Consider the following 22470-nt stretch of genomic DNA (forward strand, 5'->3'; position numbering starts at 1 on the left):
TAAAACGTGCCCAGTGATGCACAGTGAAATGTTGTCATCTTGGGTGTTAACTTAAAATGTAGTTATTAACCTTAATAACGGCCGGTGGGGGTCTCAGAACGTAAAAGCACTGACTGTGTGTGACTTTCAGGTCTCTCTGGCCCAACGACATCTTCGGCAGCTGCGAGGAGGACCCTGTGCAGACGCTGTTACACATATACTTCCATCACCAGACGCTGGGCCAGACGGGAAGCTTTGCCGTCATAGGCTCTGACCTGGACATGTCAGAAGCCAACTACAAACTGATGGAACTCAATCTAGAAATAAGAGAGTCTCTACGCATGGTGCAATCCTACCAGCTACTAGCACAGGCCAAGCCAATCGGGAATTTGGTGAGCACTGGATTCTGAGGACCTTCATGGATTTAGGAAAGAAAACTAAACTGAAGATTATTACGAATATTAACAAGCACCTTTTGTGAACCCTTGCAATTCATTGATAACTATTTCTGGCAGCAACCGCAACCACAGCGTACCTGATGTCAAACTCAAAGACGAAGGGGGAAAACAAAAAACTAATTGTCTAACAGCTGCCAGTGCCTCCCTCAGTGACTACAAAGAAGGGATTTTTTTAAATTATTGAACCTATGTGAACGGGAAAGGGCTAAAAGTGATGCATACAAGTACATACATGGCTTTCCGGAGAAACCGATTGTCAGAACGTTTGCAATAACGGCCTCTCGTCCGGAGACATGGGAAAGCAGGTGAAATGAGGCTGGATCGTTTTAGCTGAAGGCCTGCAATGCTGCCTGGGTTCCTAGCTGTCACAAGCATAACCTACAACTGATGCTTCGTTATCTACATGAAGAACATCCCGTCGGATAGATACACACAGAAACTTATTTGCAAAAACCATTGACTTTTCAACACGTGGGATCAGGGTGTGGGTGTTTTGTTTTTTATTCTGTATAAGGAAGTGTGTGTGTGTGTGTGTGTGTGTGTGTGTGTGTGTGTGAGAGAGAGAGAGAGAGAGAGAGAGAGAGAGAGAGAGAAGAGATGGGGTGTGTGAATACGTGATAGTCATATTTTCAAGGTATGGGTGTTTGGTGATACCATCTCAGAGCATGCCTGAAAGAGCACTGCAAGATTATTTTTGAAGAAATTTTATTTTATTAGATCTAACTCTTCATAGTGTGTAAATGTTAGAACATTTTAATAATATTTTAAAGCTGGGCCCTCCCGGTATTTAAAAAAAAAAAAAAAGAAATAATATATCTGTTAACGTTATTGGAATGCTGCTCAGTTCTCTGATCAGTGCTTATGTTAATGATTGTTGATAACTAACCAAAGTAGATGCCTGCAGAGACTTTAAAATGTAAAATAAAGGTGTATGCTGCCCGTCAGCTATTCTCATTAGAAAAGTTAACTTATTTTACTCCATAATTATAGAAACTGTATAGATTTAAAAAAAAAAAAAAAACCACAGTATTTTTCTTGTACATTTGTGCAATGCACTGTTATACAAGAATAGGTGTACACAGCTAAAGAAAAACAAATTGTGGTCATTGATGATAGAGACTATATGACTGGCGGGCTCTGACGTCTGCAGAATTCAAGAAGAGAGATGCAAATGCATTTTTTATGTTTATTCAGGACTCAGCTGTTTCTCACCCGAAAGGAACCTGGGGTCATAAGGGGGGAAATGAGAGGAAGCCCGAAGACCGACTACCAAAACACGCAATATACTTAGCCACTGTCTAAGCCTGTAGCATAACACGAACTGAACTCTCTGTCCTTTTTTTAAAAAAAAATAGCGTTTTGTAAAAGAAATGAATGTAGTCCCACAATTCCTCTGGTTTGAAAGGAACACCCTTGTATTTTTTATATGCATCTCTTATCCACTGTGACTTTTCTTTTTAAACTGGGCTCTGGGGTTCCAGAGTTTAGAATGTAGGAACGAACTGCTTTAGCTTTGCCTTCTCTTGGGGGTGTGGGCGCTGCCAGAAATGTAATTATGCTCAAGTGCATTAACTGAAGACACGGTGCCCCCTGTTGGACTGCTGACTATAGTTATGTTACCTGAAAAACTCCCTCACTGGTCATGGCACATCCATAATCACTGTATTTTTTTGACCCTGATAAAAAAGAAACAATTATTTTGATGGTGTCCTGGTACTGTAAATGGTCTCCTTTAAATTATTTAGTAACACTTGGGTGTGTGGGGCAGGGAAGAGAGGGCTGGTGTCCAGAGAGATGCCCCGTTTTACATCCCATCTTACCATCCCCTATTTTCCCGCACCTCCCTTCTATCCTTTTTGTTAAAATAAAAGGCATTGTAGTTGTTGGTTTGTGTTGTATTTTAAGAAAAGACGAATGATTTTTAGTGTGCATCCTTTAGAAACTTTACAAACTATCTTCATCATTCAATATAATTTTCCGTAAAAGGGGGAGAACAAAATTAGTTGATGACCTGCCATGCCAATTCGAGCAAGTGGTTAGAGCATCAGTCCTCAGAATGAAGGGTTGCGGGTTTGATTCCAGTCAAGGGCACGTACCTCAGTTGCAGGCTTGCTCCCTGCCTCTCATATGTCCCCCTCCCTCCCACTGTCTAAAAATCCATGGGAAAAAATATTCTCAGATGAGGAATAACAACAAAAATTAGTTGATGACCCAAATCAAACCTTTCAAACGGTTGAAATTTGCTTTCCTGTTTATATGTAACTACGCCTACTGATAACGTAATGAAAATTAACACTCCTGCACAAAGCAGGATGCAAATGTACAATCATCAGGATTGTCCTTTTGCCCAAGTGTTTTCCTCAAACCTGTGCTTCTTTGCCCCTGATCCTCTAAATCCAAACTATGCACTTATTGACAAAATACATCAAAGGTTTAACTTAGTAAACACCTTAATCGTTTTCAAAATAGTTTATAAAATAACACCAACAGAAGCGATCTGGACGTCCCCTCACACTGCTTCTAAAATAAAAGGCCCAGGGGTGTTTGTGCGACGCAGAAAGTATTTCCTGCTGTAAGTGACGTAAAATAGCCTGTTTGGTTACAACCTAAAATTTAGAAAACAGCTCGGCATCTCTTGGAACAGACTCACCGAGTTCCCTGCTTCGGGTCTGTGAGAACTGCTCAGACACCACACCAGCATCACCTCAACAGGAGGAGAGAAGACCCCAGAATCAATATCATTATAATTGTGTTTTATGACTTTAATTTTTTTTTCAAAGTAATACACTGCTGCTTTAGCCAAGGTAGGAAATGTGAAGAAAATTATAATCAATTTCTTGACACCTCCAGATCACAGTAATCTGGAGTATTTCCTTCTAGTCTCTCAATCTGGCTCAAAAAATTCACATTTATAAATTTCAATATCACCTTTTCATTGCTGGAATGTTATCACTGTAACTCTTTAAAAAAATTTTTTATTTCAGAAAGAGAAACATCATTGATCGGCTGCCTCCTGCACACCCCCTACTGGGGATCGAGCCTGCAACCCAGCATGTGCCCTGACAGAATCGAACCATGAGCTCCTAGTTTATACACTGACATTCAATCACTGAATCACATCAGCCTGGCATCACTGTAACTCATGAAAATGACGTTTTGTGCCACTTGATTCAATGTCTGAATCCCCACTAAGTGAAACACAGTTTGATCCTTGCTTTCCTCAACTGTAAAATAGGGTTAGCTGTTCTGTTAGGAAAATGTAACTGCCCATGTTACTAGCCAATGAATTTCTCTCAGGACCCAAAGCAGGTATCTTCCCTCATTCATTCAGCACGTGCTTGAGGGCGTACTGTACACCGCATGCATGCCGGATGAGTCAAATGAGTTCCCTACTCCCACCCTCAAATCAGTCACAGGCGTCAGAATGAAGCAGCACCTTCAACACCACCGAGGGAGGTTCTTGTCACTCATTCCTCTTTGACACCTCCCCCCCCCATCATTTTATCTGATCTTTGCAGGCCGCCTTACTGATGTATAGACCTGCCTTATACAGCCCGAGTGATTATTTCTTTTTAAAGGTGAATCTGTCACTGTCCCTCCACAGCTTTAAAACCTTTCAGTAGATTCTCACCGAAGACAAGTACCTGAGCAAAGTCAAAAAAGCGTTCCCAGCCTGGGCCTGCCAGTCTCCGACGGTCATGCCCGTTCCCGTCCACTGTCTTCCGCCACAGGCACCTGGTTTCCCCCCACTGGGCACATGTGAGCTTAATCTGGGAGGTTTTTCCTTCCTCCCTTTACCCAATTCAGCTCCTCCAAACTTCAGCCGAAGAGTTGTTTTCAAAGCAAGCCCTCCCTAACCTGTCTAAGTAATCCATGGCAGAACTTCTATTTCACTTTTTTTTTTTAATGCAAAAATGAATGGCCCCTTACCCCTACATTAGGAACGCCTAAGGGCAGAGGCCTCACCCATGACTCGACTGCTGCTTTGCTGCTTTTCTCATTTCAATTCCATAAGCGACACCTGGGCGCTTGTTAAGTGCTGCTTTAGCGATTCCGAGGGGCAGAGGCCTGGGGCTCTGCATTTTCATGAGCGGCCTTCCTAAGTCCACACGGAGGCAGAGGGCCTGTCCCATCGCTCTGAGGGCTCTAGACTAGAGACCTCAGACTCTTTTTAGGTTTTTATTCCTTGTCTGTCCACACACAAGCATCCCAGATGTCAACAGGCTTGCTTTTAGGGCACCTCTAAGGGAGGGTTCAAGGTTGGAAAATTGGAAAGAGGCACAATTAGCACCTGGTTCCTATCATTGGCATCTGTAGCCTGTAAGTCAATAGGCCTCAATTCCGTTATTACAATCCCCTGCCACGACTGCAGTGCCGCCCCCGCCCCCGCCCCAGAGCTCTTTAGCGGGGCCTCCTGGGGCCTTGTCTTTTCCTGGGACTGACATGCAGTTAGGAGAGATCCCTCAGGTTAGAGGTGGCGAAACACCTTTCCAGTTACCGGAGCAGCACGTAAAGACAAAGGCTAACGCTGTCTTTGTCGGCTCACTTGGAAAAATCGTTAACACTTAGGAGGCCTCATGACAAACCTGAAGTCCACTTAATGAGTTATTTAACATCTTGAGCTCCTTCAGCAGCCCTGTTTGGAGCCCCAGCTGTGAGGCTGATGAAGGAGGACGCAGTGTTGTTCACAGCAGGCCTCTCTCCGATACCCCAGAGTTTGTTACCCGCTGGACTGAGGTCGCCAGGAGGCACTGAAGCTCCTAGCCAGCCACTCAGGGTTACCCCCGATGGCCCCTACATCAGGGGGGCTCTGCCTCCACCTCCTTCGGAAGCATGCTTATCCCATGGCTAGTTGGCATCTCCTCTATTCATATCTGGCTTAGAAGCTTCAACACTACCCACACACATAAGCAGTAAATCTCACATGTATGAGCCCCTCGTAGGTTTCCCCAGTGATGAATGTGCCTCAGAGCCTGGCTGCTCCGTAGGCAATTATAATAAAAGTGTAATATGCTAATTAGACCTGACGGCCGAACGACCTTCCGGACCAAGCCAGGGCTGCCAGGGCCAAGACCCTCGCACGGATTTTGTGCATCGGGCATCTAGTGAACAAATAATACACACAACAGGCCCAGACGGTTAGCACAGGACAAGCTCTCCTAACACTTTATTTTAAAAGACACGATTTTATGCAATTGTTTTGCAATACTTTTATTTAAAGGCTTGGTCAAGAAACAGCCTCGCACGAGGAGGCGGCAGAAAGGAGAAGGGGCACGCAAAGCTGGCTTGTCTGCTCCACCAGCGCCCGGCCGGTGGGACGGGCTTTTTACATGCGTTTAAATGATATATTTGAAGCTGAAAGTGCTGTCACAGGACAGGCGTTTGCCTTTGCATCTCCCACACAAGTCCTGTCGATGGGGCCGTTTAGGGTCAATGTGGCGAAGTTTTATTGAGCAGGAGCATCTAGTCTGTTTACAACTCTGAAAAACCAAATGAGAAGCACGTTCAGACGGGAGACCCCGGGTGACTTCCTAGAACTTCCAGCATTTTCTTCTTCGTCCAAATGCTGCTTGAATGCCCTCTAAGCAAGGCCCTGTGCTGATCTCGTCTGTATCCTTTCTAACAAGGATGGAGTGATGAAAAGAGAGAGGTGCTTAACCATTTATCACGGTCCCGTGTCACATAGGATTTAGTGTGGAATTGTTTTTGTTTTGTGTGGTGTGTTTGTTTTTTTGTTTTGTTTTGTTTAGTTTGTTTTTAATATATTTATTGATTTCAGAGAGAAAGGGAGAGAGAGAAAAACATCAATGATCAGAATCATTGATGGGCTGCCTCCAGCATGTCCCCTACTAGGGATCGAGCCCGCAACCCAGGCATGTGCCCCAGGCTGGAATCGAACCTGGGACCCTTCAGTCTGCAGGCCAATGCTCTATGCACTGAGCCAAACCAGCTAGGGCTGGAATTGATTCTTTTGAAACAATTTTCTCACAGGAAGTCTTTTCCTGCACCTGAAGGGTGACGAATAAGCAAGCTGGGATGAGGAGATGAAACACAAAAGAACTTTTAAGTAAAAATAGAAGTATTGCAAAACAAGGAAAGCTACTATGGGAGGTGAATGCCTAGTAGCAAGCCATGGCTCAGGCCTGGCCTCAATGGCCTGGCCTCCCCACCCGACCCTCTGCAGGCGACTCACACCGAGGCCGAGGCCACAGCCACGCAGCCGCCCCCGGGCCCACAGCCGGTGGCTAAGGCCTCCTCCTTCAGAGCCTGACCCGGCTCTGCCCTGACCTCAGGGAGTCTGAACAGCCTGCCACACGCCTGGGGGACCTAGATTTGCTTTCAAACAAATGATTCTCCTTTGCAAGCTCTCAGGTGAGACTGAACTTTAAAACCCCAGGCTTAGCTCGGCCGGTGTGGGTCAGTGGTTAAGCATCAACCTATGCACCAGGAGGTCACGGTTCAATTCCCAGTCAGGGCACATGCTCAATCCCCAATAAAGGTGTGTGTGTATGTGTATGTATATGTGTGTATGTGTGTGTGTGTGTGTGTGTGTGTGTGTGTGTGCAGGAGGCAGCTGATCAATGATAGGATTCTCTCTCATCATGAATGTTTCCCTCTCTCTCTCCCTTCCTCTCTGAAAGTCAATCTTTTTTAATCCCATGCTGCTTCTAAACGCTTTAACTTGGGTATGTGCTTCATAAGAAGCACCTGGGAGAGGACCCCCCCCCCCCCCGGACTCCAAGATGACGTCAGTCGTGCCAATGGAGGAGGAGAGACTGATGGAAGTCAAAACAGGGGGGGCTGCCGAGCTGGATACGGATGCGGGATTTCACCCCTACAGGCACTGCTGGGGCATTTCAAAGAGGTTACCACAGGCATCACAAGTCCATCAATGAGAAGAAAGGAGGCGTTGCTGGGGTTTCTATGGTGTTGGCAGCGTACTGGTATGTGTTTTTCAACTACTGCCGTTCTTATCAGGAACTAAAACATGAGCGAGGAGGCAAGGCCCAATGTGGACTCCGCATTCCTGACCACGACCTTTGCCCAGCACCTGAGTCCTTTCATATTGTAATGTAACACCTAATAAAAGGTGGCTGGTTAAAAAAAAAAAAAAAAAAAAAAAATCCTATCTAATAATCTAATAAAGAGGAATATGCTAATTGCCATCACTCCATCACAAAGATGGCTGCACCCACAGCTGAGGCCAAGTTCCCTTAAGGAGCCTTAATGAGCAATCAGCAGGGACCTGAGGCTAGCCCTCCCCTGCCCCCGTGGGGCTGAAAGGAACCTCGGGCTACCCCCCCAACACACGCCTGGCAGGGCTGGACAGGGGACCTCAGGCCATGCCCCCCACCCTGGCATCAGGCTGCAGGAACTCAGACCGCCCGAGTGCCAGGCCAGGGGACCTGAGCCTACACCCTCCCCTGCCCCCGTGGGGTTTGACCTCAAGGTGCTCTTCCCATCCTGGTGCTGGGCTAGGGGCCCTCAGGTGTCGGCCCTCACCCAGCAGGGCTTGATGGGGGACCTCAAGGTGCGCCCCCAGTGCTGGGTCGGGGGAACTCAGGCTGTGGCCCCGCCCAGCAGGGCTTGACGGGGGACCTGCAGCAATGCCCCCCTCCTGGTGCTGTGCCCCCCCTGCCTGGTGGGGCTTGATGGGGGATCTCAGGCTATGTCTCCCACTTGGTGGGGCTTGACGGAGGACCTCAAGGCACACCCCACACCCTGGGGGACCTCAGGTCTGGACTGGGGTTCCTCAGGCCACACCACCCATCCTGGCACGGGGCCAGGGGACCCGAAACTATGCCCCCTACCGGCTTGACAAGGGTGGGACTGGCCAGGTCTGGATCTAGCCCAATGTGGTGGGGGCCAGCCAGGTCTGGGTCTCACGCGATTTTGAGGTGCATGTGGGTGGGCAGGGACTTGACTCCGGGTCCCATGGTGTGCCTCAGACTCTGACAGGAGGAAGGTTTTCATACACATTTTACTAACTTTCTTTCATCTCTGACACTTCTATTAGAGAGAAAAGGCAAATAGCCACATTAAATTATTTCCTCTAATGTGCACGAATTTTGCACGCCGGGTCACTAGTAAATAAATGAAAGCAGCAGCAGCAGCAGCATCTGGGCCAAGCAGCAACCTTCCCCACCCCATGTCAGCAGAACAGCATCCTATTTCCTCAGTTTGCTTTCCCTTACATTAGTGAGGCAAATGTTCTTCCATATTGCAAGTGAGGTCGGTCCTGGTCTCTAAAGAGGGTACCATGGCCGAGATCTGCAAGGGTTCTCAGAAGGGAGCTGACCCTGAGGCCTGCTTGCCAGCTGAGCATCATTCCGAACTCCGACCAAAAAGCTGTCCAACGCCTGGAGGTTGCTGGGAACCGAGCCTCTTTTAGGAACTGTCTTCAACACACTACACCAAACCCTCTGCCACGACCCAGCTGAGACAGAAACGCAAGCCTGCGGCTTACCTGACAGGTGATGGCCTCCACTCGGTAAGGGTTGTAAGACTTCTGACAAGTCCTGCAGAACTGCTTGAAGTACACCTGTGACGAGAGAGAGAAAACGTCAAGCAAACCCCTCTGGACACCCCCGTCCGACCCACGCCAGTGGCGGGGATGCTCACCTTGTTGGTGCCCTGCACACACCACACGTAGGCGCTCTCCCACCGGATGTTGCAGTCCTTGCAGTGATAATAGCCGTATTTCTGCTCCAGGAACTGAACGAAAGGACACCGAGTTTTAACCAACGTGATGTCGAATTGTCACCCTTTATTTCAGAAGCAGAGGATCTATTTCATCCTTAAAATCGGCCGAAACCAGTTTGGCTCAATGGATAGAGCGTCGGCTTGGGGACTGAAGGGTCCCGGGTTCGATTCTGTTCAAGGGCATGGTACCTTGGTTGCGGGCATATCCCCAGCAGGGGGTGTGCAAGAGGCGGCTGATCGATGACTCTCATCGATTTTTCTAACTCTCTATCTCCCTTCCTCTCTGTACAAAATCAATAAAATATATATATATTTTTAAAAATCGGCAGCTTCCTTCCCACGGTGGAGGAAAGCAGGGGCAGGTTCGAATTAGGAAGGAGGTGAGCGGCTGGCCTAATTGAGCAGATAGGCAAACAGTTTAACTGGTGCCAGGGTTACTGGGTTTATTAAGCAAAGTAGCGGTCAGTACTGGGTGGGTGTTTTCCCTCAGACAGGCCAGGGGAAAGCCAAACACCCAGGTTCTCTGCACCTTGGGACCCTCTGCAGAGGCCTCTGCGGTTGGGTAGGCATTTTAGAACACAGTCGTGGGTGGTTACGCTGAAGAACAGGCGTTAGACGCCGAATCCTCAGCTACTTCCAGGTGTCCGCCCAAGGTGAAGTTCTCTAGGCTGCGAGTTCAATTCCCCCAAAAAGTCAAGTAGGAATCCAAACGGTGGGTAAGCCACAGCTCGTGTGTGACATGAACAAAAGGACCACGGCCTTCCTCTGAAGCTGCCTTCCCTCCCAGGGAGAAACCAGTTGCAAACAAGTCTTTGTGGTCAGGCCTTTCAAAGGGAAAGAGATTTGGGAGAGCACTTGGCAATTTCACAGGGGAGCAAACTGAAGTCCGGGAAGGTTACGAGTTAAGATGCCCCATAGTGCCCAGGCGGCGTGGCTGAGAATCTATGAACTGGGACCGGGGTCGGCAAACTCATTAGTCAGCGGAGCCAAATACCAACAGCACCACGATTGCAATTCCTTTTGAGAGCCAAATTTTTTAAACTTAGACTTCTTCTAACGCCACTTCTTCAAAATAGACTCGCCCAGGCCGGGGTGTTTTGTGGAAGAGCCACACTCAAGGGGCCAAAAAGCCGCATATGGCTTGCGAGCCGCAGTTTGCCGACCATGGAACTAGGAGGCCACAGTTCGATTCCCAGTCAGTCACTAGTGAGGGGTGTATAGGAGGCAACTGATCAATGATTCTCATCATTGATGTTTGTCTCTCTCTCTCTCTCTCTCTCTCCCTTCCTCTCTAAAATAATTTTTTTTTCAAAAAAAAGATGGCACATAGCCTGTGTATAAATTCTCGATTCACTCCTCTGCTCCCCACCCCTCCAGCAGCCCTGGGTGGCCTCTTGTACCCTCCATGCCTTCCTGCCTCCCGGGGTTACAGCTGTCCTCGTGGCCTCCAGACCTGTGGGGTTCAGCTAGTGGGAACTGGCCCTCCTGGCCCGCCATACACAACAGCCGTTATGTTTCTGGGTGGAGGTGCTTTTTAGGGGCCAGGAAAGACCCTAAGGGAGGCAGGCACTGCACTGGAAGCTTTGGAAAACCCAGCAAGAATGAGGGGCAATAGGGGGGTGGGACATATGTGGGGAGGGGTTTGGGTTGAGGATGCGGGGATGAGGACAATTATGTGATACCATAATCAATTTTTTTAAATGGCAAAAAAAAAAAAAAAAAGAGGGGCAAGGTGACCAGCACCCTAATAGTCGACGGTTGTGGCTTTTGCTATTAAAAGGAGAAAAGTGGGCGGGATCCTTGGGAATCAGCTCTCCCACCAGCAAGCCAAACCTTCTGATGCCCCTCCCCGTGCCCACCCAGAGGGTCCACACCGGACAGCTGGACAGCGTGCTCACGACGGCGTTTAGACAGCAAATACGCCCAGAATGCGAACGTTTAAAGGGCGCCTCCCTCACCGAGCTCGAGCTCGGGGCTGGCATTTTCCATCACCATCAGGCTCCAATTAGCTTAACTCTTGGAGGGGGACGGCGCCTGGGGCTGCAGTGGCTGCAGAAAGGCCCCCGACGGCCCCGCGCCCAGAGCAGAACCCGGAGGAGCCGCCCCCCAGGTCCCCGCGCCCAGAGCAGAACCCGGAGGAGACGCCCCCCGGGTCCCCGCGCCCAGAGCAGAACCCGGAGGAGCCGCCCCCCGCGTCCCCGGGGTCCCCGCGCCCCTCGGAGACGCCCCCCGGGTCCCCGCGCCCAGAGCAGAACCCGGAAGAGCCGCCCCCCGGGGTTCCCGCCCCCCCCGGAGGAGACGCCCCCCGGGTCCCCGCGCCCAGAGCAGAACCCGGAGGAGCCGCCCCCCGGGTCCCCGCGCCCCCGCCCGCCCGTCCCGCCGCCTCACCTGGAAGCGCAGGCGCTCCTTGCCCGGCTCCGGGCTCCGCGGCGGCGACCTCTCGCCCTCGCCGTCCCGGGCGCCCGCCTCCGGCGGCGGCTGCTCGGAGCCCCCGGGCGCGCTCCGCGGGGCGGCCTCGCCTCCCCGGGCCTCGCGCGGCGGCGGCTCCGGCGCGTCCGCCGACGGCTCCCAGCTCGCGCGCACCTGCTCCGCCTCCTCCTGCTCCTCCCGCTCCTGCCCCGGGGCCCGCGGCCGCTCCGCCGCCGTCCCCGCCGCGCGCCCTCCCCGCTCGGGGCCGCGGGGCCTGGGCGGGGGCGGGCCCCGCTCTGCGGCCGGCGCGGCGGCCTCGGCGCCGTCCAGGAAGGTGGTGGTGACGCGGCGGGAGACCACGGGCGAGTACACGGCCACGGAGCGCGGGAAGCGCGGGAGGCGCGGGCCGCCGCCCGGGGGGCTGGCGGGCTCGGGGCGCGGGCGCGCGGGCGGCGGGGAGGCCTCGGGGCCGGGGGCCGGGGCGCCGGCGTCGCGGGGCCGGCGCGGCAGCGTCCGCCGCCCGAGCGCGCACTGCACCGCCGCGTCCCGGCGCGGGTTCACCTGCACCGCCGCGTCCCGGCTGCCCGCCCGGCGCAGCCGCGGGGCCGGGCCCGGGCCCACCTGCGCCAGGAGCGCCATGAGCTGCGCCCGCTGGAAGCTGTCGAAGTACTCGGCGGCCATCAGCTGCCCGTAGCCCGGGAAGGGCGGCGGCGCCCCGGCCAGGGCGGAGGGGGCGGGAGGGGGGTCCCCGGCGCGCGGCCGCCAGCCGCCCCCGCCCGCCAGGCCCTTGCCCCGCGCGGCCGGCGGGTAGAGGTAGGGGTACGGGTACGCGGCGCACGCGGGGTACATGGAGCGGTCCAGCGCCTCGTCCGCCAGGGAAGCCATGCGCGCGGCCCCCGCGGCTCCCGCCCGCCGCCTCCGCCTTAAGTGGGCGGCCTCGCGGGGGCGGCCCGGAGCCCGCCCCCCGCCGCGCCCGGCCCCAGCGCCCCCTCCCCGCTGGGAGGGCTGCTTCCTGCCCCCCTCGGGGGAGGGGTTCCTCACAGACACCCCTAGATGGCCTGCAAGGAGGCTTTCTTTGCGGTGCGCGCGCTGATTTCTAAGTGAACTTGCCCGCGCGCAACAGAACGCTCACCTGGATGCGCTGAGCCAGGTGCTCCCCATCCCCTGATGGTCCTCGGGGTCTGCACCCAGGGAGCCGAGGCCGGGCTGCCTGCCTCTGGCCAGGGAGCAGACCCGAAGGCCTGGTTGGGTTACCTCTGATGTCAGGTTGTGGGTTATTCAGTTATCTCAGGGCTGCTCCGAGAAGTCTACCTTAGGAAGCCATTCATTACGCGCGGGAAGCGTTCTAAGTCACCCATGTCCAGGCTAATTGTCATCTCCTGGGGCTCGTGCTCCCCCCCCCCCCCGCCCCGCCTCAAACGTGGGCCTCGAGGTACTCTTGAGTACCTCCAGGTATTAATGACTAGTCTTTGGGGTAGACAGTAGTTCTACCAATTTCCTAATCTAATCACCTCCCCAAGAAGTAAATTGATTGGGGAGGCGGGTGTGAACGTAAATGCATTAGGCCAAGTCAGTCCCCTGGAGTTGAAAAAAAATGCTCTCTGTCCACCAGAAAAATGTTGTCTGTTCATCACCAAGCGATATTAGATCAAGAAATCAAATACATTCACGTTCGTTTTTTGTTTTTGTTCTGATTGGAAACAGGTTGGACACTGAAATACTACTAGTCATTGTTTAATTGACCTGTTTGGGGATTTTTCTAAATAGGGGTCAGATTTCAATATTGTCAAGTGTTCATAAGTTAAGCTATAGCACACTTCCTTTTCTTACAATCACATTAAACTCCATGATGCTTTACAAATATAGCTTGTTTTTACTCCTATAAGATAGTGCACCAAAATTCTACATTTCCCAAACCCCCTTTTTTTCTGAGCGTGTACGTCTTAGAAACAGTCGTAGCAATTGGCTAACGGTGGAGACCGAGGAGCATACCCTTCACCTGTGCGGGCTTCACGTGCGTGTGCCGTCCCAGGTGCGAGTGGTAATGCCACACCGACTGGGAGCTGGTGAGAACGCCTGTGAGGACACCCAGGCGGCCTTACCTCGGGAAGTTCAAAACGGTTACAAGTATGATATTGTGAAGCAATGGCTGCTACCCTTCAGGTAAACCATACACACTACCACAGACGATAAATAGGCAGGAAAACGTCAGCAAGACAAGACGCTCCTTGCGTCTCCATGCTCAGAGAACAGTCTGGGTGGTCTCCACCATCATCAAGCTCTCCGCGTTCACGGAGCCGTAGGTGGTGTCCACCATCTCCTCTTCCTTCAGCTTCTTGTAAGAAATGTCCGTGTCTTCGTCCTCATCGAGAGGATCTTGCTTGTGCAGTAGTTCACGTCCGTACATCTTATAGATCAGCACGAACACCCCCGCCTCTGCAGACTGGAAGAGGGCGTAGAGCAGCGGGAACATGTACATGCTCCCGATGAGGTGCGGGGGGAAGGCCAGCTTGAGAATGGCGGTGCAGAGCTGCACGTTCTGGCTGCCCGTCTCCAGGCAGACGGTCCTCTTGCAGTTGGGGGGGAGACGGAAGAGCGTGGCGAGGCCGTAGCCCGAGGCGTAGCCCGCCAGAGGCATGAAAATCGCGATCATGTAAACGGCGGCAGGAATGCTCGCCAGCAGTTCGGGTCCTAACATAGTGCCGGTCATGATGAAAAGGACCACCAGTGTCACGAGCAGAGACCACAGGGAAACCTGGGGATAGAAAATGGATAAACAAGCTGTCAAACAAACAAACAAACAAAAGACAGTTGGAGGGGAATTCAGGCAAGGGACTCCCAGGCACTCGGAAGAAAAGGCGCATCTAGTCTGACCTCCCACACAAAACCGAGATCTTTGCGGCCACGACGACCTTGACAGAGTACCCCCTGCAGAAAGGCAGATTGCTGGGCAGGAGCCTCCAAACCCAGGTGGCCCAGCTCTCCTGGTCTGGAGGCCTGTTCTTATGCCTAGCGATCTAGTAACAATCCTATAACCGCAGGCCATGGTCACGGACAGGCCCTCAGAAGCAACCACTCCACCTGCCAACACCTTCAAACATCTACAAGCAGCCTTCACTGGTTTGGCTCAGTGGATAGAGCGTCAGCCTACGGACTGAAGGGTCCCAGGTTCGATTCCCATCAAGGGCATGTACCTGGGTTGCAGGCACATCCCCAGTAGGAGGTGTGCAAGAGGCAGCTGGTCGATGTTTCTCTCTCATGGATGTTTCTAACTCTCTATCCCTCTCCCTTCCTTTCTGTAAAAAATAAATAAATAAATAATCAATAAAAAATATATATATTTTTTAAAGTCTACAAACAGTTACCCAGGGAAGGCCACTCCAGCACTGTCTCCAGGCTTCCGGCCTCCATCATATAACTCTGTTCTGGAGTTTTTACTGTTCGGAGCACACGCTGAATTGGTGAATGTGCCTCTCACTAACAGCAGTTAGAAGGGAGCCCAATGCACAGGTGTGGTCGGTCTGTGAACAGAGTGGACAAAGGGCCATTCCTCTCCCTGAACTGGACCCCATCTTTTCCATAAGAAATTAGTGCTGCTTTTACACATGACGTAACAGGCTATTAAAAATGTCTGAAATCAAGTTGTGATATTTCTCACCTCCAAAATACTTTCTGAGAATTGTTAGCAATATCAAAACAATTATTAACTCTCGGATTACGTAAGGGAGGAAACGTAGACACTAGATGTGAAGTAGTCATTGCAAATTCGCAATTCCCCCTTTTCATCTGTTCCTGAGAAGCCTCCCACCTGTGGGTCTCTAGTGATGCTTCCAGGTTATTATAGTAAATGATTTTTTTAAATTGATTTCAGAGAAGAAGGGAGAGGGAGGGAGAGATAGAAACATCAATGATGAGAATCATTGATTGGCTGGCTGGCTGCTGTACACTCGGGAGTAAGCCTGCAACCTGGGCGTCTGCCCTTGACTAGAACCGAACCTGGGACCATTCAGTCTGCAGGCTAATGCTCTATCCACTGAGCCAGACCAGCTAGGGCTAGTAAATGATTTTCAATTTAAAACAACTCACTTATAAAAACATTGTCCTCTTGTAAAACATTTCACGCCCTCAAGTAAAACAGACTGTGTAAATATTAATAGCAAGGTAGAAACCTAAAAATGCCTCTTCTATGCCCAATGTGGCCTCAGTTGGTTGAGCATCTTCCCAAAAATCAGGAGGTCGTTGGTTCGATTCCCACTAGGGGAACATGCCCCGTTTCAGGCTTGAATCCCTGAAATGCAGGAAGGGCATGCAGGAGGCAGTGGATTGATGTTTCTCTTTCATTGATGCTTCTTTCCCTTCCTCTATCTAAAATCAATAAAAATATTTTAAAAGATTTTCCTCTCCTAGTTCTTCAGATTGGGGGTGAGGTGGTTTTTCTAAATGTTGTTTCTGATTCCCTGGATGTCTGAAGGAAAACCCCTTAAGGGTGTGTGGTATTGCAATATAGAGTACTTTATACTCTTTTAAAAAGAAGTTAAAATTTATCTGGACGGATTAAGTCTACCCTAGAAGATGCTGAATAATTATTATATGAGATACTCATGCCACCAATGTACAATTGGCAGAAGCCAAACTTATAAATCAAAACTTAATATAAGTTTCAAAGTGTGTCCACATCAAAAGCTTTGTTAGAAGCCTAGCTGGTTTGGCTCAGTGGATAGATTATCCACTTTGGTGTGAAGGGTCCCGGGACTCAATTCCAGTCAAGGGCACGTGCTGAGTTACAGGCTGGATCCCCAGTAGGGGGGGTGCAGGAGGCAGCCAATCAATGATTCTCTCTCATCACTGATGTTTCTATTTTTCTCTCCCTTCCTCTCTGAAATCAATAAAAATATTTTTTAAAAAGAACCCTCTAGCCAGGACCGGTTTGGCTCAATGGATAGAGCGTCGTCTTGGGGACTGAAGGGTCCCGGGTTCGATTCCGGTCAAGGGCATGTACCTTGGTTGCAGGCATATCCTCAGTAGGGGGTGTGCAAGAGGCAGCTGATCAATGACTCTCTCTCATCGATGTTTCTAACTCTCTCCCTTCCTCTCTGTACAAAATCAATAAAATATATTTTTTAAAAAGAACCCTCTATTTTTCATATTAATAAAAGTTAGCCCTCCTGTATAAAAAGGTTACTTTAGAAAATAAATTAATATAAGTAGAACACAAAAGATGTCTTATTAAACCTAAATTGAAACATTAGAGAGACTCGTTTTCTCTCTCTACAGGAATTTGCATGTGCATTTTACAATGACTAGTTTTGTATGGTACCAACCTCCTAAAATGAGAATGCTGTTATTGTTTACTCTTATTTACTACTGTTTCAGTTTTCAAAGAAAGCTTAACCTAGAAATATGTAAATATTTCCTCCAGTCACCTAGTACAAAACTTCTCCTGCTACAAAAAGGACCAGGTTGTTTTTTTAAAGCAATTTTTGAAATATTGCATAAAATAGTAGAAATCCCCATGCTTTCACTACCTTTGGAAATCATGAAGGATTGCAACGAGGAAGGAGAAAAACACAAATTTATTAATGGCAATATAGTCTGTATTATTTACCCATGACCTAATTTTATTTTGTGCTTTAAAGCTCATGTTGTGCATTCTGTTACATTGCCATGATGTAATTTTTAAATTACTTTTGGTCTTATTAATATCAACTTATTCTTAGAAAATTAATAAAACATTTTAAAGCAACTGTCTACAGAGTTTCTCAGAATAAGAGTTCCACCTTTAAAACAGAGTAACACATTTCTAAAATGCAGTACAAATTCTATTAGTAACGCATTTCTTCAGTACTGTACAAATTCTATTAAAATAATTTCCTTTCAGCTCCTTGTTTTGTAACACACGGGTGGTTAATGGAAAATGTTTCCATTTTATGCACTACCATCCATTTCCCACAATGGTCTGTTTCCTCCTAGGAGTACTGAGTTCTCTTGTGCTGTTTTTAATTGAGCTGTGTCTTAAAGCTATAATTTCTAAAATTCAAAAAAGGTGAAAGTTACTTTTTTTTTAAAAAAAAAGTGTATGCATGCCAGGCCTGCGGAATCCTTTTCTTCCTCACCCCTCTTTCCCAAACGCCCTAGCATTTCCGCCGGGCTCAGGCCCAAGGACTCTGAGCCTACCAAGCTTGGAGAGGAGTGAGCTCACCTTCACAATGTAGTCAGCCACCCGGCTGTATTTGTAGCGGATGAAGACGCCCAGGCCGATGGGGATGAGGGTGCTGCAGAGAGTCAGGGTGATGGCGCCCAGGGGCAGCAGCTGCACCAGGGGCGTGTTGATCCACGCCCGGCTGTAGATCCACAGACACAGGGGCATCAGGGCCAGGGCCAGGAGCGTGGAGGAGATGGTCATGATGATGCTGCAGAACAGGGAGCAGAAGTCAGCATGGACTGCGAGCCAAAGGGCCCCATTTGCACCTGGGCAACCCTCTGTCTTGAACATGAGGTTGAGGTCCAGGTCGAGGTGGAAGGGGAACGGGGAGACTGCTATTTCCCAGCTTGAGGCCTGGGGAGAACCTACTTCTTCCCAGGTGCGTGCCATAGAGCTGCAAGTCCAAGGCCAACTGAGACATGGAGGGAAAGGGGGGAGAGAGAAAAGCCTTCAGCACTGCTGCCGGGCTCTGTGCAGCCTAGGACGCTGGCTACCGTCTGGGTAGTCTGGGTGATTTTGAGGGCGAGGAACATCTTTTTTTAAGCCTTCAAAACCCCGCGTTAGACACAGGAAAGCTGCTGCATGCTACATGTTGCACTGAACTCCTTTACGTTGTCTTCTATATGAGATTACGCTTCCCTGGGACCAATCGCCCTGTTTGGTGGTGCATTTTCGGGGAGGGGAGGGTCCTGGCCACAGGCTTCCAGTTCTCTTTGTCCTCCAGCGACGAAGACCTGCGCTGACAGCCCATCCCTCGGGGAGGACGGGGAGGAAACCCAAAGACCCTCTGCTCAGCTTGTCCCTGTCTAGATCTCAAACTCCCCTCTGCCCCCAACACCTCTGCCTCGACTTCCACATCTTCCTCCACCTCCTCTTCCCCGCCCCAAGCCTCCGTCCCACCGCCTCTCCGTCCTCTGTCCCCGGGCTGGAACCCCGGGCTGGAGGGACGGGAAAGCTGCCCAAGGGGCACAGCCGGGTACCTGAGGTTCATGTCGCCGTCCACCAGCAGGGACATGAGGTTGGAGAGGTTGCCGCCGGGGCAGCAGCCGCACAGGAGCACGGCCAGGGCGGCCACCTCGTCCAGCCGGCAGAGCAGCGCCAGCAGGAAGGCGAGCAGCGGCAGGAGGCCGAACTGGCAGAGCGCGGCCAGCAGCGCGCCCAGCGGCCGCCGCACGTGCGCGCCGAAGCGGCCCGCGTCCACCGTGCAGCCCAGGCCCAGCATGGCCACGCACAGGGCGGCGCCCACCAGCACGTTCAGCCCGTGGCTCAGCGGCGTGTCCCAGAACGCGGGCTCCAGCGGCGCCCAGGGCGGCGGGAACGGGGAGGCGCCCGCGCCGGCCACCGCGCTCCCCGCCAAGCCGCCCGCCGTGGGCTCCGGGGCGGCAGCGGGGCCGGCGCTGAACCCCGCGCTGGGACCCGGCCCGAGGCTGATCCCGGGGCTGGGGCTGGGGCTGAACCCGGGGCTGGGGCTGGGGCTGAGCCCGGGGCTGGGGCTGAGCCCGGGGCTGGGGCTGAGCCCGGGGCTGGGGCTGGGGCTCGGGGTGCCCGCGCCGGGCAGCAGCGTGTAGTTGTCCGGGGCGAAGAGCCCGGTGATGTTGCCGCCGTCGGACATGGCGCGATCGTCGGAGCCGGCGGGCCGGTCGGTCCTGCCCGCGCCGCGGATGGATGTATCAGCTCCCAGCAGCCGCGCGCTGCTCTCCGCGCCCCGATCGGTCGGTCCGTCTGCCCGTCCGCAAGCCGCGGCCGTGCGCCTCTGACGTCTGTCTCCGCGGCGGCGTCGGGGGCGGCGGGTCGGGCTCCGGCTCCTCCGGCTCCGGCTCCGGCTCCGGGGCGGCCGCCGCCCGCGGGCGGGCACTGGGAGCGCGGCCCCCGGGGCGAACCCAATCGCCGCGCCCCCGCACCCCGAGGCCCCGCCTCGCCGCCAGGTCCCTCCTGTAATCCCCGGTGAGTGGTTCTGTTCCAGCCCAGCCAGGGGCGGGACAAAGACCCGACAAAGGAGGAGCCGGAGGGACGGCGCCTGGCCGCGGACCGGGCTCTCGGATGGGCGCTGCCTGTGCGATAACGGAATCTGGAGACCCAGGCGCCCGGGAGAGAGCGAGGACCGCTTATCTGAGCGCGCACACCCCGCCGTGCCCAGCCTGCAGGCCTGGCAGCGGGGGGCGGCGGACCGCAGGAGCGCTCTCTGCGGGGAAGCACACCCCCTGTCTGGCTCTACTTGGCAGACACATGTTACTAGTGAAATAATGTTTTAATACTCAGACTTGAAGTAATCCTACTGATGGGTGTTGCGCCAGGTCTTATGCAAATGCGAACGCATCACTTTATTTTATTTTATTGTTTACAGTATTACAAATAGTAGTACATATATCTCTCTTTTAAAAATATCTTTTTTGAATTATTTATTTTTTTTACAGAGAGGAAGAGAGAGGGATAGAGTTAGAAACATCGATAAGAAACATCCATCAGCTGCCTCCTGCTGTCTCCTTTTATCCCCCATTGACCTTCCCCTCTATCCCCCACCCCCAACATGCCCTCATCCCCAGTGTCTTGCATCCATTGGTTATGCTCATGTGCACGCAAACAAGTCCTTGGGTTGATCTCTTACCCCCTCCACTCCCACAACACTCGCAGCCTTCCCGCTGTAGTTTGACAGTCTGTTGCATGCTTCTCTCTGTCTTTATTTTTGTTCGCCAGTTTATAATGTTCTTTGTTACCCACCAATGAGTGAGGTGCGTTCATTCTTTTGATTCTCACAGCAGGACCCTGGGGAGAGATACCGTTAGGCTGACTTTTACATGCAAGGGATCTGAGGCCCAGGGAAGTCTCTGCTTCATGCACCAAACCCGCAATACGGGCTGTGTGTCCTTAAAGAAGAGCGCAGCTCAGAGGAGGCTCTGTAGAAAAAAAAAAAAATGCGTATTTTGGGAGTTATTGGCAGGCGGGGAGAGGATATTTCAGTGGTCACAGATTTATGACGAGTATAACGCTGGCATTGGGATTAAAGGACTGAAAAGAAATAAAGTGGTGAGATTCTCTGCTTCAGACAGATGTTATTCCCCCCACAAATCAAGGTCTGAGTTCATGGGGATGGAGACAAGCACCGTAGGCTGCCACCCGATGCACCCATCTCCAAAGGAAGGGCCCCTCAGCAGGCGGTGGGGACCCGGCCCTTTGGGAGGCCGCTGGCTGTCAGGAATGACCACAGGATGAAAGCCGAGGACCAGGGGGTAGCCTGCGAGGCGCTAAAACCCCGAGCGAGATTTTCCTCTTGGGGACTTGTTCCTGCTCCTCTTCTGACCCCCGGGGAGCCTGGGTGGCTTCCATTTCTCAGAAGCGGACTGTGCCCATGTGATTGTATTTTCTCCACCTCAAACCTCCTGAACATGACAGAGAAGGTGAAAAATAAGACTACATTCACAACACGTGGCATTCTTTTTTAAAAATATACATTTTGATTTTTTTTTTCCAGAGAGAAAGAGGGATAGAGAAAAACATCGATGAGAGCGAATCATCGATCAGCTGCCTTCTGCACACCCCCTACTGGGGATGTACCCGCAACCAAGATACATGACCTTGACCGGAATCGAACCCGGGACCCTTCAGTCCGCAGACCAACACTCTATCCACTTAGTCAAACTAGTCAGGGCAGAGGCAGGTGACTGATGTTACTCTCTCGTTGATGTTTCTGGCTCTCTATCCCTATCCCTTCCTCTCTGTAAAAAATCTTAATCACCAATTTATATCTTCTCCGTTAGACCATAATTTCTAAAGCGGACAGTGCTTCGACGGGCATATGGGAAAATATCATACCTCATATTTTCCAAAACACTAAGCCCAAGAAAGTAACCAAAACAAGTTTTCATTTAGACTTAGGAAAGCAAAAGAAACATATCCAGGTATACAGTGAGACATACGAACACGACCCAGGCTGCTTTCCTACGCGAGTTGGTCCAGGGAGACGTGCGCAGAAACAGACGCGATAAGGCGGAGGCGCTGCCCAGCCATCGGGTGAGATAAACCGAGCACCGACGGAGAGGGCGAGCAGAGCCCAGCGCTGCAGGCACCGCTCCTCTCGTCCCCTCCCCGTGCTGATGATATTAAAATCCGCAATCCAATTAAACTAGCAGTAATTACAGGCAGACCAGCTAGCCTCGCTCAGGTCTGAAGAGGGATGTGGGAGGCGCCTGGTTCCAGGGGTGAGACGTCAGAAGCAGAAAGGGTCAGACGTGGTTTGTGAATCAGCAGGAGCACCTCACAGGCAGCCCCGAGGGCTTCTGGGGGACGGCAGGCCTGTTTTCTCTCCTACTGACGTGGCCACTGTGAAAGTGAAGAAAGCAGACGCCCCTGCCTCCCCTCTACTTGCTGCTCTCCTTCACCGTTTAGGAGAAAACCTGGGGATTAGGAAACAGCTCATGCTCCGGGTGTGGTGATGTTGGTGAGCTGCTCCGGCCACTTAGCTTCCTCAACTGTCCCCCATCATTCACCCTGGCCCACCCAGAGAATGCATAACAGGAGAGATGGAAACATAGCACTTGGGAAATAACGCTATTTGGGGGAAAGTTTATGTAGAGTAGGGGTGTCGAACTCAATCAGAGAAGGGGCCAAAATCTAAAATCCAGCCTAAATCGCGGGCCAAATGGTTTACTGAACAGTCATAAACTGTCACTGTGATGGAAACGCAGCGGAGTGCAGTGATGACAGCGCGGTGCGGGCCACATT

The 22470-nt window shown here is 51.7% G+C and overlaps 3 protein-coding genes and 1 pseudogene across 8 annotated transcripts in view; 2 read left to right on the top strand and 2 right to left on the bottom strand.

Annotated features, from left to right (window-relative positions):
- FRYL (FRY like transcription coactivator) overlaps positions 1-2321 on the top strand; it is a 177895-nt gene extending 175574 nt beyond the window's left edge. For all 5 annotated transcript variants that reach the window (XM_045572781.1, XM_036416789.2, XM_036416848.2 and 2 more), the window contains 2 exons: positions 131-980; positions 1030-2321. In XM_045572781.1, coding sequence (XP_045428737.1) covers positions 131-389 — 259 coding nt within the window. In that variant the 3' untranslated portion in view covers positions 390-980; positions 1030-2321. The remainder of the gene's footprint in view (positions 1-130; positions 981-1029) is intronic.
- Positions 2322-3021: 700 nt separating this feature from the next.
- ZAR1 (zygote arrest 1) lies at positions 3022-12458 on the bottom strand. Of its 2 annotated transcripts, none has more exons than XM_045572796.1 (4): positions 11529-12458; positions 9060-9152; positions 8905-8979; positions 3022-3141 (listed from the first exon to the last, which is right to left on the bottom strand). In XM_045572796.1, exons 1-4 carry the CDS (start codon positions 12432-12434, stop codon positions 3037-3039), a joined length of 1179 nt encoding a protein of 392 aa, XP_045428752.1. In that variant the 5' UTR covers positions 12435-12458; the 3' UTR covers positions 3022-3036. The 2 variants fall into 2 exon arrangements, with proteins under 2 accessions (XP_045428752.1, XP_036272755.1); XM_036416862.2 differs by lacking the exon at positions 3022-3141 and adding an exon at positions 5628-5917.
- Positions 7156-7536, top strand: LOC118707025 (annotated as a pseudogene).
- Positions 12459-13375: 917 nt separating the features above from the next.
- Positions 13376-21756, bottom strand: SLC10A4 (solute carrier family 10 member 4). Its single transcript, XM_045571476.1, has 4 exons — positions 21692-21756; positions 18732-19802; positions 17749-17959; positions 13376-14304 (listed from the first exon to the last, which is right to left on the bottom strand). Exons 1-4 carry the CDS (start codon positions 21754-21756, stop codon positions 13792-13794), a joined length of 1860 nt encoding a protein of 619 aa, XP_045427432.1. The 3' UTR covers positions 13376-13791.
- Between the last annotated feature and the right edge of the window lie 714 nt (positions 21757-22470).

Source organism: Pipistrellus kuhlii, unplaced genomic scaffold, assembly GCF_014108245.1.
Source record: "Pipistrellus kuhlii isolate mPipKuh1 unplaced genomic scaffold, mPipKuh1.p scaffold_m20_p_1, whole genome shotgun sequence".
Taxonomy (NCBI): domain Eukaryota; kingdom Metazoa; phylum Chordata; class Mammalia; order Chiroptera; family Vespertilionidae; genus Pipistrellus; species Pipistrellus kuhlii.

Bases quoted from the DNA above. Each gene is read 5' to 3' on its own strand.
- SLC10A4 (XM_045571476.1), bottom strand. From the start codon at position 21,756: ATGGCTGGGCAGCGCCTCCGCCTTATCGCGTCTGTTTCTGCGCACGTC. The intron at 19,803-21,691 runs GTAGGAAAGCAG...GTTATCGCACAG, and splicing joins GTCTCCCTGGACCAACTCGC to GCAGCGCCCATCCGAGAGCC. The intron at 17,960-18,731 runs GTACCCGGCTGT...CCTGTTCTGCAG, and splicing joins GACGGCGACATGAACCTCAG to CATCATCATGACCATCTCCT.
- ZAR1 (XM_036416862.2), bottom strand. From the start codon at position 12,434: ATGGCTTCCCTGGCGGACGAGGCGCTGGACCGCTCCATGTACCCCGCG. The intron at 9,153-11,528 runs GTGAGGCGGCGG...CCTTTCGTTCAG, and splicing joins AGGAGCGCCTGCGCTTCCAG to TTCCTGGAGCAGAAATACGG. The intron at 8,980-9,059 runs GTGAGCATCCCC...CTCTCGTCACAG, and splicing joins GTGTGCAGGGCACCAACAAG to GTGTACTTCAAGCAGTTCTG.